At 38.8% G+C, this 15,372-nt stretch overlaps 1 protein-coding gene across 1 annotated transcript; it reads left to right on the forward strand.

The window, feature by feature from the left end:
* Positions 1 to 6,961: 6,961 nt before the first annotated feature.
* LOC111993929 (bifunctional nitrilase/nitrile hydratase NIT4B) lies at positions 6,962 to 9,744 on the forward strand (the record flags this gene model as incomplete). Its single annotated transcript, XM_065773032.1, is given in 3 exon segments — positions 6,962 to 7,222; positions 7,759 to 7,938; positions 9,451 to 9,744. Coding segments are annotated over 3 exon segments (610 nt in total), but the record flags the coding sequence as incomplete, so codon positions are not given.
* Between the last annotated feature and the right edge of the window lie 5,628 nt (positions 9,745 to 15,372).

Consider the following 15,372-nt stretch of genomic DNA (forward strand, 5'->3'; position numbering starts at 1 on the left):
CCTCGGCCTTACCCCATTCAGTGCTGGGGTCTATTCACCTGCCCAAGGCACGTCGCTGACGTTTCGGAGCACGTAACCTGCCCATCATTAAATTCAGGCAGCTCTGTGTTCCCCACGTCTAATGAGGCGTTACCCATCCAACGGTGGAGGTTCGTCTTGCATTTATGGGCGGGAAAACCCGCATGGTTCCTCGATTTGGAGTATAAATACCCGTACGAACCACCTCTTCCTGTTCCTCATTTGTAATTGAGAATATTCGTGCGTCCCTCCTGAGTTCAGCCACACTCTCACTAGCACCTCCAGCACAAAAGCCTGTCCGAGGAGCCCTTCCTCTTTCCAGTAAGTCGCTCTGTCTCTCTCTGACCTCTCTTTCTCTTTACCTTTTTTTCTACTTCGCCTGTTCTTTCTTAGTTCTTTTAAGCGTCAACTGGGATGGGTAGGTTTAAGAAATACGTCGATACCGCGGAGGCGATGGAGAAATTCATCACCGACTGTAGAATTCCCGGCAATGTAGGTCTGAGATATTGTGAGGACGGGGAGTGGCGCATACACAGGCAGGAGGGCGAGGTGGTAATTCCCATAGTCGCCTTCCTTGAAGGGGGGATGACGATCCCCATGGGGCCGGTGATGAGGGATTACCTTATGCACTTCCGGTTGGCCCCCACCCAGTGTGGGATAAACGTCTTTAGGATTCTGGGCTGTGTGGACGCCCTGAACGAGAAGATGGGGCTGAGGCTGACCCACCACGACGTGAACTGGTGTTACAACCTTCAGCTTCTTAAGGGCAAGTCGTATTACCTGAAGACGAGAGACGACAGGGTGCGGCTCATTCAGTGCCTCCCCGAGTCCAACAAGGGGTTCAACGAGAATTTCCTCATCGTGTCAGGGGAGTGGCACGACGGCCTTCACTGCCCAACAACAGAGGGAATACCAGGTGGGGCAGTGGGAAACAGAAGAGGTCTCAAGCTCTCGTCTTTTTTCTTTCCCTTTTTTTTTTTTACTAACGCGATGGTACTTTCTGTTTGCAGATCCGCACGCTTTTGAACGTCACTTCCATCTGGTCAACCGGGAAGATTTGTAAAAGGTGCTGAAGGCGCCGGTGTATATAAACGAGGACGACAATCAGGTTAGGGCCGCCCACATAATTTTGGGGTATAAACCTACCCAGAAATCGTTCCCGGTTCCGAAGCACGTCATCCGAGCCAACGATCCTCGGCTTCAGAGGATTACTGTGACCGAGGACGGATTTTCGTTCCCCGAGGAGCCCTCCGACCAGGAAGCTGTCACACTAGCCATCCCCTCCTCTTCCCAACCGTTCGTCGAGGCCGCCGAGGAAGCTCTAGAGGGGGAAGGGGACGCGTTTGCCGTTTTTGCTCTGCTTGATCAGTCCAAGGACCCTCCCGGGGACTTGGGTGATCCCAATTTGACCGAAGCAGACCTCCTTGCTTCAGAAGCCCCTCCTCGGCCGAGAATGGGTTACAAGAGGAAGCCCACCACCAACTTGCTGGACCTGATTGAGGGCCAGCTAGGGGAGTCCTAACAGAAACTTCCCACTCCACCTCCAAAGACTAGGTCGACTTCCGCTCGGCAGAGGCTCCTTCATTCTCCTTCTCAGACGCGCTCGCCCTTTGGGTCTGTGCCTGTTGGCCCCAAGAAGAAGAAGGATAAGGGTAAAAGGCTTGTGGAGGATAAGACGGTGTCCTCGCAGGAGGAGGACACTACTCTGCGGCCGTCCAAGCAGCTTAAAATAGGCGACAAGAGCCAGGAGAGGCAGGTCGTCGACACCACCTCTTCCGAGGCCCAGGCCTAGCTCCCAGCCCCGATGCTCCGTGGGGAGCCCTTGAGGGATAACGCCTCCCTCAGGGACTTCAATGAGGGCGAGGGTGCGCGCGTGGCTGATGCGCTGGAGAGGAGCCTGCTACTCCCAACAGATATGGCTGAGCTTAACTCTTTGACGAGCAAGCAGGTCTTCCTCAGCCTCAAGCGATATGTGGGGATGGTAAGGGCTACAACCTCGACTCTTCTCCCACTCTTTTTCTTTTATTGGGCTTATAGCACATTGGTTATTCTGGCAGGCTGTCCAAGCTATCTTTATGTTGGAGGGGGCGGCAAACGACCAGAAGGAGGCCCTCAAACGGGAGCGTGACTGGCGCTTTCAGGCTACCTGGACTCTGAAGAATTCTGAGGCTGACCTCGCCAAGGCCCGAGAGGATTTGAAGGCGGCGACCAGGGAACCGGACAGTGCCCTGTCCGGTCTTGAGGGTGCCTAGAATCAGGCCAATGAGCAGACGAGGCGCCTAAGCGAGGCGAAGGAGCAACTGCAGACTGCGAGGGATCTGATCGCTGATCTGCAGGCTAAGGTGACAAAGGCCGAGGGGGCCCACAGGGAGGCAGAATGGGCCAGAGACCAGGCTCGGCGAGCTAAGGACGAGGCTGACCATGGCAGGGAGATAGCCAAGAGTCTCAAGGAGGAGGCTGAGACCGCAGCCTACGCTGATGGGATGGTTGCGGTAGAGGCCCTCTACAAGGCTCAAGTCCTGGGGGTGTGTAAGCGATACTGTTCCCAGGTCTGGGCTGAGGCCCTCAAACAGGCTGGGGTGGAGGCTACGTCCGACCTATAGAAGGCAGAGAGCGTGTATTACCCCCCTGCTATCCGCGAGGCCGCCCCTGATGGCGCTAAGGCTGGGGAAATTGTTGAAGAGGTGGGGGCAGCTGAACTGGTGGAGCATTCGAGCGAGGGGGTGCCCCAAGAGATAGTGGAGATCCCTTCCGATGATCCAACCCCCACCACCGAGGAGGCAGCTGTTCTCGCCGTACCCTTGCAGGCCGTTCCCTCGGGCCAGGGCTCGGAGGGGTCAGGGGTTGCCCCTGTCCAGCCTGAGCAAAAGGAGTAGACTTCCCGGCGTCTCGGCTCGTCCTACTTTCACGTTTTGATTTTATTTTGTTGTGCTTCTCCTCTATGTACTGTGGCTCTTGCCATGCGATTTTTACAAACTCATTGTTGTAATGTGAATTTAATTTCCCTTTATATTTATTTGAATTGTTTATTTGTGTACACGCTGCCTGCTTTTCCTTTTTTCCTTTGATCTGTACGATTTTAGCTTGAATTATATGTCGGCCAATTGCGCCAGTAACGATGATAGGGAGAGAGAACGTATGCATGGGTAGCTCTCTTGCGTCTCAAGGGCTAGGTGGGGCTTGATCCTTTCCTAACTTGGGATATTTTGTAGTTAAGTCTCCCTGTAGGCCTGAGTCCGAGGACCATGCAATGCCCCTGTTCTGTTTAGCACCCAGGTATAGTTGAGCGATTAGCTTCCCCATAGGCTTGAGTCCGAGGACCATGCAATGCCTTGATTCTGTTTAAAGTTTTCATTTCTCCGTAAGGAGGGGTTTGTCCTCGGATCGCTTTATTGGAGACGATTCCTCCTTGGGTTGGACTATGATGTTACACGTGGCGTTGATCTCGCCTCCAGCTCGAGTCTCCATCTTTTTCATTTACGAGGCGTCCCTTGGCTGTTCGCGCTCCGCGCTTGACATTTCGGTGTGCAAGACGCGCCTTCATTAATTTCCTCGTGAATTAACACAAATCCAGCGGTCTACGGTCCCCTTGTAATTTGGTAACTTCGTGATTAGGACTGCTGATAATTCTCTTTTCGAATTCTGTGTGGATTAATTCTCACCAACCTTCATCCTTTATATAAGGCCTTCCGGGGGGATGGTTTCTCCATACTCCATGAACTTCCCAACACAAACAGAAAACACGCCCTTTCAACTCCCCACGCCTCTTTAATTACCCTGCCGGAATTGTGACCGAAGTTGGCAGATATGGGGCGGCTTTGGGCGGGTGTGAGGACATCCGTGCCAAGAGCCATTGTAACCGCAGCCCCCACTGGGCTTCCGGCGCGGCAGAGTCTAGGCGTAACATTGACAGTGCCGTACGCGGTGGCCAGGAGGGATGTCGCTGAAGTATCTAATGTCTCTCCCCGGAGCGCACCCCTGATGGAAGAGACGCGCGAACTCATGTCATGGCTGGTGCCCGAGTGTTGCCGTCTCCAACAGCCAACGCTCGTGAGGATTGGAGAGAATCAAGGGAACATCACGGGGGAGGGCGTCCCGGTGCCCCTGCATCTGCTTCTCGCTTTGTTCAAGCTCCGCCGCATCGAGAAAGGAGTTGTTGGTGGCCTTGAAGCGAGCCAACCTCAGCCCCCTTCCCCCATCTTATTGTCAAGTTCTCCCATTCTCTTGATGCCAATAAGAGTACGGGTTGACACTTCCCTCTAGCTAGTTTTAGGACAGGTCCACTTGGGCCTCTGATTGTAGAACTAGCTTGTAGGAATAGTTTTAAAACATGCCTGCCTGAGCCTCTGATTGTACATTGTAACTTTTTGTTTAATAAAGTAAAGTGCAGTTTTTTTTTTTTTTGGATCTTCTGTTTTGAACTTTTGTCTTCCTGCAACGTTTGTTTGGTAACTCCTTTTTTTTTTTTTTTTTTTTTTTATCTTCCTGCAACGTTTGTTTGGTAGCTCCTTTTTTTTTTTTTTTTTTTTTTTTGCATCACCACCAATCCTCCGTAGAACGATTACTTAGAACGATCGCCTGTTGCGCCGGCCAGCGCACTAATCCTTCCCACAGACGGCGCCAATTGTAGAGTCTGTTTTTGTTGCCCAAGCCCAAAGGATATGGGTTAAAGGCCCAACGAACCCAGAACAATGAATTTGTAGAGAGTGGATCGAAGGTTTAGGCGCTCGCCGGCGTGCATGAAGCATGAACTACTTTCCTTTTATTGAAAAATACTAAGAACAGTTCACAACTGGGGGATGCTCCTCGGCCCATGGCCGAGGAGGTTTTTCTTCCCCTTTTACTTTTTCCCCCCTTTTACACTTTGCTCACCTCTCTTATATATCCCTCTCTTCCTCCTCCTGTTGATCATCTATTGGTCTCCCTCCTGACCGTCTGTCCCATCAGAGGCCATATCCATGTTCCAGTGGTTCACCCTGATCGATGTTGCTCTGTCAAGGGGTTACATCCCCATTAATGCGGCCAAAAGGGTTAGGTGAGCGTATTCAATGCCGATGTGACAATTCACCCAGGGCTTGCCCCTTCTTCGTACTTCTGTTGCCAACGCGTGGCACTGGGTCCTCTCCTCCTCGGATATTCCAGGAGTCCTTTGGTAGGGTGGTCCTCGTGTTTTTCCGAGGTCTCGGATGCCCGAGGACAGGGTCGTCCTCGGCGTGGGCCACTTGGGCCTGGTTCGAAGTGGGCCGAGGCTACCCAATTTTCTGGCCCCACAAATAATAATAATGACAAAAATATAAAATAATTCTATTGTCAATTAATACCTTATTCATAGTATAAAAAATAAATTTTGTAAATATGAAAGTGAAGTGTAAGTGTGTAGTCCAAATTTTGTAGAAGAGAGAGAGAGAGAAAAAAAAAACTTATGAGCATGTTATTTTATTAGGCTAAATTAAGTAACCTAATAATTTTGCGTTAAAAACTAGTCTAATAACTTCTTAATTCAAATAAAAGTACAAATTTTAACCCAAAAAAAAAAAAATCCTAATTTAAAGTAATTAGTTATGATTTTACGATACAATACCATTCATACGATATATATACTATATTCTACGATTCATGAGTACTTATAATACACCCTTACGATAAGAAATTTTTTACATACAATATGATATTGACAACTATGTTGCGACACTAGTTTTGACATCTTATTACTGTTTGTGGTCATTGTTGTATCCTAAGAAGTTAGTATGAAAAAAAAAAAAAAAAGTAATTTGAACAAGATTTGGTCTCTGAAATTTGGTTCCTAAGGAAACCAGATTTGTTATCAGTGGTTATTACCCTGTACTCATTTCTTATCTCGCATCTAGTCCCCCCTCATTTGTCCCATGATGAATTAGACCCACCGGATTTAGTAGGAGGTGATTCATTATCGCATTATTCCTTTGTGTCCCGCAATAGAGGTTTTTTTTTTTTTTTCCTATAGTTTAGGTATAAAAAAAAAAAAAAAAAATTAATGTTAGTATAGAAAGTGTAACATTTTCATTAGTTTAGAAAAGGAAAAAAAAACAAAGAGAAAAAACAAAGAGCTTTTTAAAGTTTAAGGATAAAAAATAAAATTTATGCAAATTTCAGGATGAAAGCAATACTTTAGCCTAAAAGATGTGGTCAAGTCAAGTTGTTCAACTAGGATTTTCTTAAACTCGACATTTGACCCATAACCCGTTTTCAGACACAAAAGCCTTCATAAGTGTTTTGGCTAAATTAACTCAGGTCGTGTTGAGTTTATTAGGTCAACGATATGACAATAAACTATTTGGTCATTTGCCATGTCAGCAAATTCTATCCAAGAGATGACAGTAGAGATTAAATTAAAATATTATGGATCAAATTACACAATTAAAATGTTAAAGATTAAATTGAAATATAGTATAAAAGAATATGAACCCAATATGTATTTATCCTATTCAATTCTCTATATAAAATTTACCATAGTTAGTTAATATTATTCTTAAATTATATTTAATGTGTGTAATTAACCTTGATTTGATTAATATTTCATAAATTTATTTAATTAATATTATATATTAAAAACTTTACATAAATCTTTTGGTCATACGCACTTAATTATGATAATTTTACATTAAAAAATAAGTGTGAATTAAAATGTTTAAAATTTATACAGTGTATCTTAAGTTAGGCCCTTCCCTCCCTTTATGTGTGCGTTAATCATAATTAGTATTCTAAAAACAAAAAAAGTTGAGCTGGCCGTGGCCAAGTAACTGGATTCATGGTCTCTCGCAAGAAAGACAAGAATGAGTGGCAGGTGGGGAAAATTTTTATCTCATTATCTTAAAAAAAAAAAAAAAAAAACAAAAACAAAAAAAAAAACCATTCAGGTCCATTTGATATATGTATTTAAATATATATTTTTAATTTTTAAACAATATTTTACGGACTATTCCACCCACCAGCCTTTTCTCTCTCTTTCTGATAAGAAATCAGCAGCAAGCGGATACTCTTGGACTATTGAGACAAGCAGACAGGCGAAGTAGACAACGAAAAGAAGACATGGCGCTTGTACCCGCAGCACACGGACCGGTGTTCGCGGAGGTCGACATGGGTGTCGACTCGTCCGCACCCACGGTGGTCCGAGCCACCGTGGTCCAGGCTTCAACTGTTTTCTACGACACCCCTGCCACTCTAGGTCCCACTTCTTTGCTCACTTGTTGTCACCTTTGGTTAATTGAATTACTTGGATACTGTTCACTCAATACTACTCTGTGTCAATGTGTGTGTGTGTGTTTTTTTTTCCTTTAACCTGAAATAATTATGTTGTCTCTGTTGGGTTTCTACTTTCTAAAAACTTCATCAATTGTGAGTTTGTGACTGTGGTCTCTGGGAAATGAAGAGAATTTCAATCTGTGTGTTACATGTGAGTCATAATTCATTTTTTGGAAAAATACACAAAACCCAGTTGTTTCCTTATGTGGTATTGTTTTATGTGAGAATGCAATTCTAAATATGGACACGTATCATCAAATTGGCAACTCAGGGTTTATTTGACATATGTTTAAATTTACACATAAAACAATATCAAGGGGGTTAAGGTTAAGTGTTACGTTCAAAATTTGATGGGGTTTTGTGTTTTAAGGATTAATCACATGGGGTTTTGTGTACTTGTTTTTTGGTGTGTGTGTGTGGTTAGTGGTTCTGGCTTTAATTTTCTGATTGAATGTATAGATAAGGCTGAAAGGTTGCTGGCTGAAGCTGCCGGGTATGGAGCCCAGCTGGTTGTGTTTCCAGAAGCATTTGTGGGTGGTTATCCGCGAGGTTCAAATTTCGGCGTTACAATTGGGAACCGAACAGCAAAGGGTAAAGAGGAGTTCCGCAAGTACCATGCTTCAGCCATTGATGTACCTGGTAAGACTCCGTTTCCAGGTTGATTTGCACTTATTGGATGGATTGATTATGAGTTAGAACCTGGATTTGACGAAATTAATTAGGCCACCTTGATCTGGTTGAATGTCAGTTTGGATTGTAATTGAATCGTTGATCTTGTGGAAGCATGACTTCAGATAATCAGATAACTTCTTATTACCTATTGGTTGTAATTAATTCAACAATTTGTTGAAGTGAAGAATATCATCTTCTGTTATTCTTTTATTCTTATGAAGTCCTATTCTGGTTTAGCATTGGAATAATGATTGGTGAGTACTTTGGTGCAACAAAAAGAAATTGTGATTGTATGTCTTTCTTGGGTAAATCTAACATGACAAGTGCGAATGAGCTCTAACTCAAATAGCGTCTCCTTCACCTATAAGAGGAAGGCAAAGTATGAAGTTGTGACATCAGAACTCGTCAGGTGTGTGTGTAATGACCAATATAAGAAAATCTAATATGGAAAGTTTATACCTATTTAAATAGATTCTCTTCTTTCTCAAGGAACTTTGATTTTCATTTGTATTTGGTGTGAAGAGATGTGAGTACTCTGTCTCTTAGACGACAACATGTATCATTGTATTGTTATTGTGGTATTTTTTTATAGATTGATGCAATTATGACTTATGACCGATTTTCCCAAAATTGATCTTTCGTAAAACTGAGTTTGTTGTAATCTTTTTATTTTGCTTTGATAGATACTATAGATTTTTAACCTATGAAGTCCGCTTTATGATGATTGTTTTTTATCATCAAGCTAAAACGCCAATTGGTTTTATAGTGTATCGGGAGTTCGAACCCCAAATCTCTAATTTAACGACTAGAAATTTTACCAATTGAGTTAACTAGAACCTACTTGCAAGTAATTTGTGAAAGATCATTAAAAAAAAAAAAAACTAGTTCTTTTAGGTTTTTTCCTGTAATTGCATCAAGAATGCAAGTTCTGAATCGGTTGGATTCAAAGTAGTTTAGGTAAGATGCATATTTGGATATGTTTATATAACTATATCATAATTGAAATGAAATCCTACATGTAACCAAATTTCAACATTTTTGGACACTCAAATTCCATTATCTTTTCAATTTTTAAATTTTTTTAATATTTTTTATTACAGTTTTCTTTCTGGCTGAACCTTACATCAACAAATTTTGATGCAATGCAAAATCATTCCCTTATTAATGTAATAGAAAAGTGTGTGTGTGTGTGCACGCGCATGTGTGCAGGTGTGTGCCTGTAGAATTTTTCATCCCTTTTTATGAAGCTTTTTGTTGATGTATGGCAACTTAAGATAAAGTCATTTTGACCTCATGATAGTTGGAATTCAGGTCTTTTCAGTGATTTAAATGAAAAACATCAAGTTGCAGCATAGAATAACAACAAAAAATTACCTATACTTTCTTTGTCATGCCATTTGGAGGCCTAAATTAGATTTTAATGAGTCCATATAATAATGGGTATGTTTAGTTTTCATTGATTTATTTGATACAATGTAGGTCCTGAAGTTGACCGGTTAGCAGCAATGGCTGGAAAGTATAAGGTATATTTGGTAATGGGTGTGATAGAAAGAGATGGATATACACTCTACTGTACTGTTCTGTTCTTTGATTCTCAAGGTCGTTACCTGGGAAAGCATCGGAAAGTTATGCCAACATCATTGGAGCGTATCATCTGGGGATTTGGAGATGGATCGACAATTCCAGTCTTTGAAACTCCAATTGGAAAATTAGGCGCTGCCATTTGTTGGGAAAACAGAATGCCTCTTCTAAGGACAGCCATGTATGCTAAAGGTTAGTAATTTTTGATGCTTAATGCAACTCACATTAATAAGAACACTACCTCAATTTTTTTTCAAGCTGCTTTTTAACCCTTTCTTTGCACTCCTATCAGTTGGGAATTAATATAATATTTTGATTATTTATTTATGTATTTTGCTATGACTGAATGTTGGAGAGCTAAATTGATATCAGGCCAGGAGCATAAAAATTTCAAGAAAGTTGTAGGCCACCCTGGTTGTCCAATGAAGAATAGTGTTTAACCCCCCCCCCCAAAAAACAAATAAAAAATAGAGAAAAATGCAACGTTCACAATATTTTTTACAACACTTTTACAATTATGCTAAGTAGCAGGTTGTTACAACCTATTATTGATGGCAAAAAAATAATTATAGTGATATTTTCAAAGAAAAAAAAAAGCAACTTAAAACTTAGGATTTGTTGTAAAAAAATATTGTGAATGTTGTACTTCTAAAAAAAATAAGAATAATAATAAGAGCTTAGTTAGCAAACTTTTACTAGTTCTCACTATAAGTCCACCACTAATACCACTATTTTACTTACTATAATCAATCTACCATATCAACAAGTATGAAAAATTTTGTTAAATTTTTTCTGTTTATAAAATTTAAAAAAAAAAAATTCTACATAGTTTATGTTAATTAGTAGTAATTTTGCATCTAAAATAAAATAATCAATTTTCGCTTTAGGCTCCTAAATACATCAAGCCGCCCCTGTTAGTTAGAAAGTGTTTTCAATAAACTTCTTAGAAATTTTTTTTTTTGAGAATGAACTTCTTAGAAATTAAGTATGAAAAGCTAAATTAATGTAAATTTTAGGTACTGTATATGAAGTAAGAACGATCCACAAATTGTCAGGCCCACGAGGAATACAATAGAAAAGATCAACAATATATGGTGGTTTGGGATATTGCAAGATCCTAGGAGCTGATGTAGCACTTCTCTATGAGTATTTGAGTTGAATTGAGTAGTTGTTACCGAGTCCTTAGCCTTAGGAAATTCTAACTTCTCAGCTCATGAAACTAAATTTAGGATAAGTATATGTTGTTATTAAAGGTGCCTATAAATTGAATTAGAAGGCTCTTGACAATCATCTTTAGCCTTGAATCTCTTTGCGTCCTTGACCATCCTCTCAATCTCTAGATTCGGTAGTGATCTTCCTTTTCATACCACAGGTCTTCTCATCAGTGGAAACATTAAGTATTCCATTACATCAATGGAAGCCTTAATGTTTCTACTGAGGAGAAGATCACTGGTGTATATGAATGAATTTCTCACCCTTGTATTAGACTCTCTTTTTGAGAGAATAAGGAAATTAATCTTTGTTTGGAATTAGAACTACTGGAAGGCTTCCTTTGGTCCGTGAAATATTTTTACTATTAATCTTTATTTTTGAGCAACTTTTTTTTTTCTTGTGTTTTCTATTAAATGTTTATCTAACTGAATAAATTCTGTAGTCTGGATACACGAAATAATATATTTCAAATTCTAATTAACTTGGAATAGATTTGTGTGTGAGTGTGGATACATGTACTCCAATGAACCTCACGCATTATCACTCCAATTGTCTTCCTTACCTTATAAGTATAATTACTTGTCTCTTGCATAAGCTTAAGAAGGAAAAATTGGTACGCAATTGAAAAATAATCTATGCAAGGTTATGAGTTTTAGCTAATTTAGGTAGGTGATCTTACAATATCTTTGCAAATATGGAGAATTAATTGGAACAATAAAATTAGTGGTTGTTGGGCTTGAATTTTTGAGCATATCATGTCCTAATGAATAATATTTTACAACTTAGATGCCGCATAGGAAGCAAATGAAAACATACCTTCAGGCCTATATAAATTTTAGTGCAGCACCTATTTTGATCATTGCACTAGTAAGTTCTAGAAAAAGGAGTTAAACTTGAAAGTGAAAATCATGGAATACCCTACTTTTTTGAAAATTTTCTTCTTCATGATGAATGCTCAAGTTATTAGAAACATTTTTGGTTATAAGGAGTTATGTATCAAAGCTGATGAAAAGCCTAAAAGAAGGTCGTTGTTTATGTTAGAGTACCAAGAGAGCTTTTTTTAACTTGGATCTCTCCTAAGCAACAGGTAATCAATCAAGTTTTTAATGTTAATTTCTATTATGAATAATTTTGAATTTTTCTAGTAAAATGTTAGTTCTTTTACTTTAAATTTGTTTAAATTATTTTTTTCCTTTGGTGTACTGAATTTCGCGCCTTTCTTGAATGTGGCTGCAGGACGTAGCATGTACTGTGAGCAAAAGCAACAGGAGGAAAGCTATTAATTAAAGGAGTAATCCAAGCTGCTTAGATAGAAAATAGTTCCATTAATAAAATAATGACAATGTTTCTTTTTCAATAAACTTGCTTCAAATTAAAATAATAATAATAATAATAATAAAGATTTCTTGTATTGTACTCTGTCTGCACTCTGCATCTTTCATCATCTTGTTTAAATTGTGAGGCATGAATGCATGATGGAATTTTTTTTTTTTTTTTGAAAGAGCATGATGGCAATTGATAAAAGATAAGATCTAATCAAGGTCCATTTATTTTAGATCCAAAAAAAAAAAAAAATCGATGTCCATATATTAAGAATTAATCTCTCACATAATAGTGTACATATGAACCAATATCAGAAAATATAAGGTTCCTTCAAAATGAATAGTGATTAGTGAAACCAATCTTATTTTTAAAATTTCTAACTATTTGGAGCCAATATGATTAAAATGAATAAATGACACTCTTTTAGAATTTTTCTTTCCATCTTTTCAATGGGATTTAAATTGCTTACAGACTCCTTCAAGATTCATTGAGAAAATCTAAACTTAATTAGCTTTCGAAGTTCTCCTTTATTCTCAAATTAGATTGATGAGTATGTGACTTGATTCGGCTCCATTCATCTAGGTCTTAATAAATTTGGGCTGAGAGCTCCATGGTATCATATAATATTCCATTAAATTAGCTGTGTGATTTTTTTTTTTTGAGAGATAATTATAACATACTGTTGTTCCCGTAACTCAAACCCTTTTCATCCTAAACCCCTAAGCACTTTCTGCATGAGGAGTAGTGCTGGCTCTATTATATATGCAATTGATGTAGCTGCCTAAGGCTCTAAGTAGAAAAAAAGCCTCCAAATTTTAACAAATATGATTATTTCTTTAATTAATTAAGCCCAAATATTAGCCAATAAATAAAATAATAATTTTTTATCAAATGAAAAACAAGAAAAAGGAGAGAGAGAGATACTACGTCCACAACATTTTTCACAACATATTTACAATAAATCCTAAGTAGCAAGTTATTATGGGTTGAAAATGATGGCAAAAAATTAATTTTAGTTGGGGGTTCAAATTAGAACCTGTAACAACTTAACACCTAAAATTTGTTATGAAAAATATTGTAAATGTAGCATTTTTCAAAAAATAAAAAAGAGAGCAATACACACAAATTTTACAACAATTTTCATAATAGTTGAGTTAGTAACCTTTTACTAATTCTCACATAGGTCCACCACTAATATCATTTTTTTACTTACCGTTCAATCTACCACATCAACAGGTATGACAAGTTTTTTCAAATTATTTGTGTCTATATACTTTCTAAAAAAGAAATTTTATGTGGTTCATGTTAATTAATAATAATTTTGCATCTAAAACAAGATAATAAAATTTAAATAAAATTTTATTTTTTTAAAAGCCATATTTAAATATATATATATATATATATAAGACCTCAATTTTAGTTTTCGCCTTAGGCCTCCAAATGCATTAAGCCGCCCTTGATGAGAAGGTGTTAATTCAGCTACAAGGCCTTTCACAAATTAGCTGTGTTTGATTGTGTGTTCTTATGAGCATAAATGCATAATAATAGAATATATGTAGGTTCAAGAATGCTTAATAGAGAATGCCAATTTTGCAAATAAGATGAAGGGTATATATACTGGATAATTCTCAAAGACGAACAGGGAATAACTTCATCATCTTTAACCTTATCGCTCCCATTGGAAAATGATACATTCTTAGCTTTAATTTTAGTTTGAGATGAATGCAAAACTTGCATGTTGCAGCCTTCTGGGAAAAGAGAAAAGCTCATAATGTTCAAAATGCAAACTTGCATTCCCCTCTCTCTGTATAGTTACCACAAGAAGGAGGGATTGAACCATAAATGTCTTCATTGAAAAGACCAAGAAGAATCAACAGTTGATTGTATGGTTGATGTGTACAATGGGTACTTCAAAAAAAGAAAAAAAAAAAGGAAGTCAGAAAGATCCTAGTAGGAATTAATGATTCGTAACTTACCAATCATAATAGGATCGTCACTTTTTATTACCAAGACTTTACATATTCTTAAACCTAAATGTAATTTATAATAGAAAATACGAGAAATACAAACATTTTGGGCAGAGACACTATTATTTAATTTTTAGTTTATACTTGAAAAAAAAAAAAATCTTATTTTTCACCACTGTGTTTATATCCATATGCTAATGTAGTATTTAAGGCTAGGTTGATGGGTTTAGTTCTGTTCCTACTTAGACAGCCATATGTTATTTTCATCAATTTAAAGAGATAGAGATAATAAACACCCACTTCAGTCCACTTTGGTCCAATTAGGTCCATTTCGGCCCAATTCAATCCATAGTTCACTTTGGTTTTTCTGGTCCATTTCAGTCCCTTCAGTCCAATTTGGTTCAATTTAGTCGATTTGGTCGAGTTCGGTCCATTTCGTACTAATTCTGATCACTTCGGTCCATGTCTGTCCATTCAGTCCACTTTGGTCATTCAGTCATTTTGATCCATGTCGATCCACTTCGGTCACTTAGGTCCGCTTTAGTCCATTTGGTCCAATTTGGTCCTTTTCGTCCATTAGGTCCCCTTTGGTGCATCCAGTCCACATTAGTCCAATTCAGACAATTTAGTTCAACTCGGTCCATTTGGTCCAGTTTGGTCTATTTGGTCAACTTGGTCCTTTGTTCCCAAATATACACTTAGTTGTTTTGAGCATGCCTGAGTTAAGTTGAGTCTAAAATGATTTGGTTGAATTGAGTAAATGATATAGATTTTGTGTTGTTTGATCCTTAATAATAATAATAATAATAATAATAATAAATTAAAGTGCATAACATATCCAATTTTATTCGTAAATTTTGAAGCTAAGTGCTAGTAAAAGTCATGCTAATAAACTATTACTAAAATTTCAAAAATTAAAATAAAATAGTCATTTAACATAAACAAGTGATGTGGGACTCATGTGCTTGATAATTTGGCTAATATGTTGTTATTTATCTCTAAAGTTCATATGAAATTCGAATAACATGCATGCTAGATTCTTTATTAATCGTTAAAAGATAGGTTTAACACTTCGAATAAAAATTAACTAGAAACAAATTTTTAGTAAGAAAGTGTACGCACCCGATACCGAAACCCGTCTGACTGGGCCTCAAGTTGGGCTCACAACTTACTTGTATAGTGGGTTTGGATTTCCAACACTGGGTCGTTCTTCTCGCTGAGACCTAAGGCCCTTTCTTTTCTTTCCTCGTGGGTCTGAGTCACCTTCTATTTTTACTCACTCTGTTCTTATACTCTCCATACTGCGCACCATTTTTTT

Source organism: Quercus suber, unplaced genomic scaffold, assembly GCF_002906115.3.
Source record: "Quercus suber isolate HL8 unplaced genomic scaffold, Cork oak 2.0 scaffold_68, whole genome shotgun sequence".
Taxonomy (NCBI): Eukaryota; Viridiplantae; Streptophyta; class Magnoliopsida; order Fagales; family Fagaceae; genus Quercus; species Quercus suber.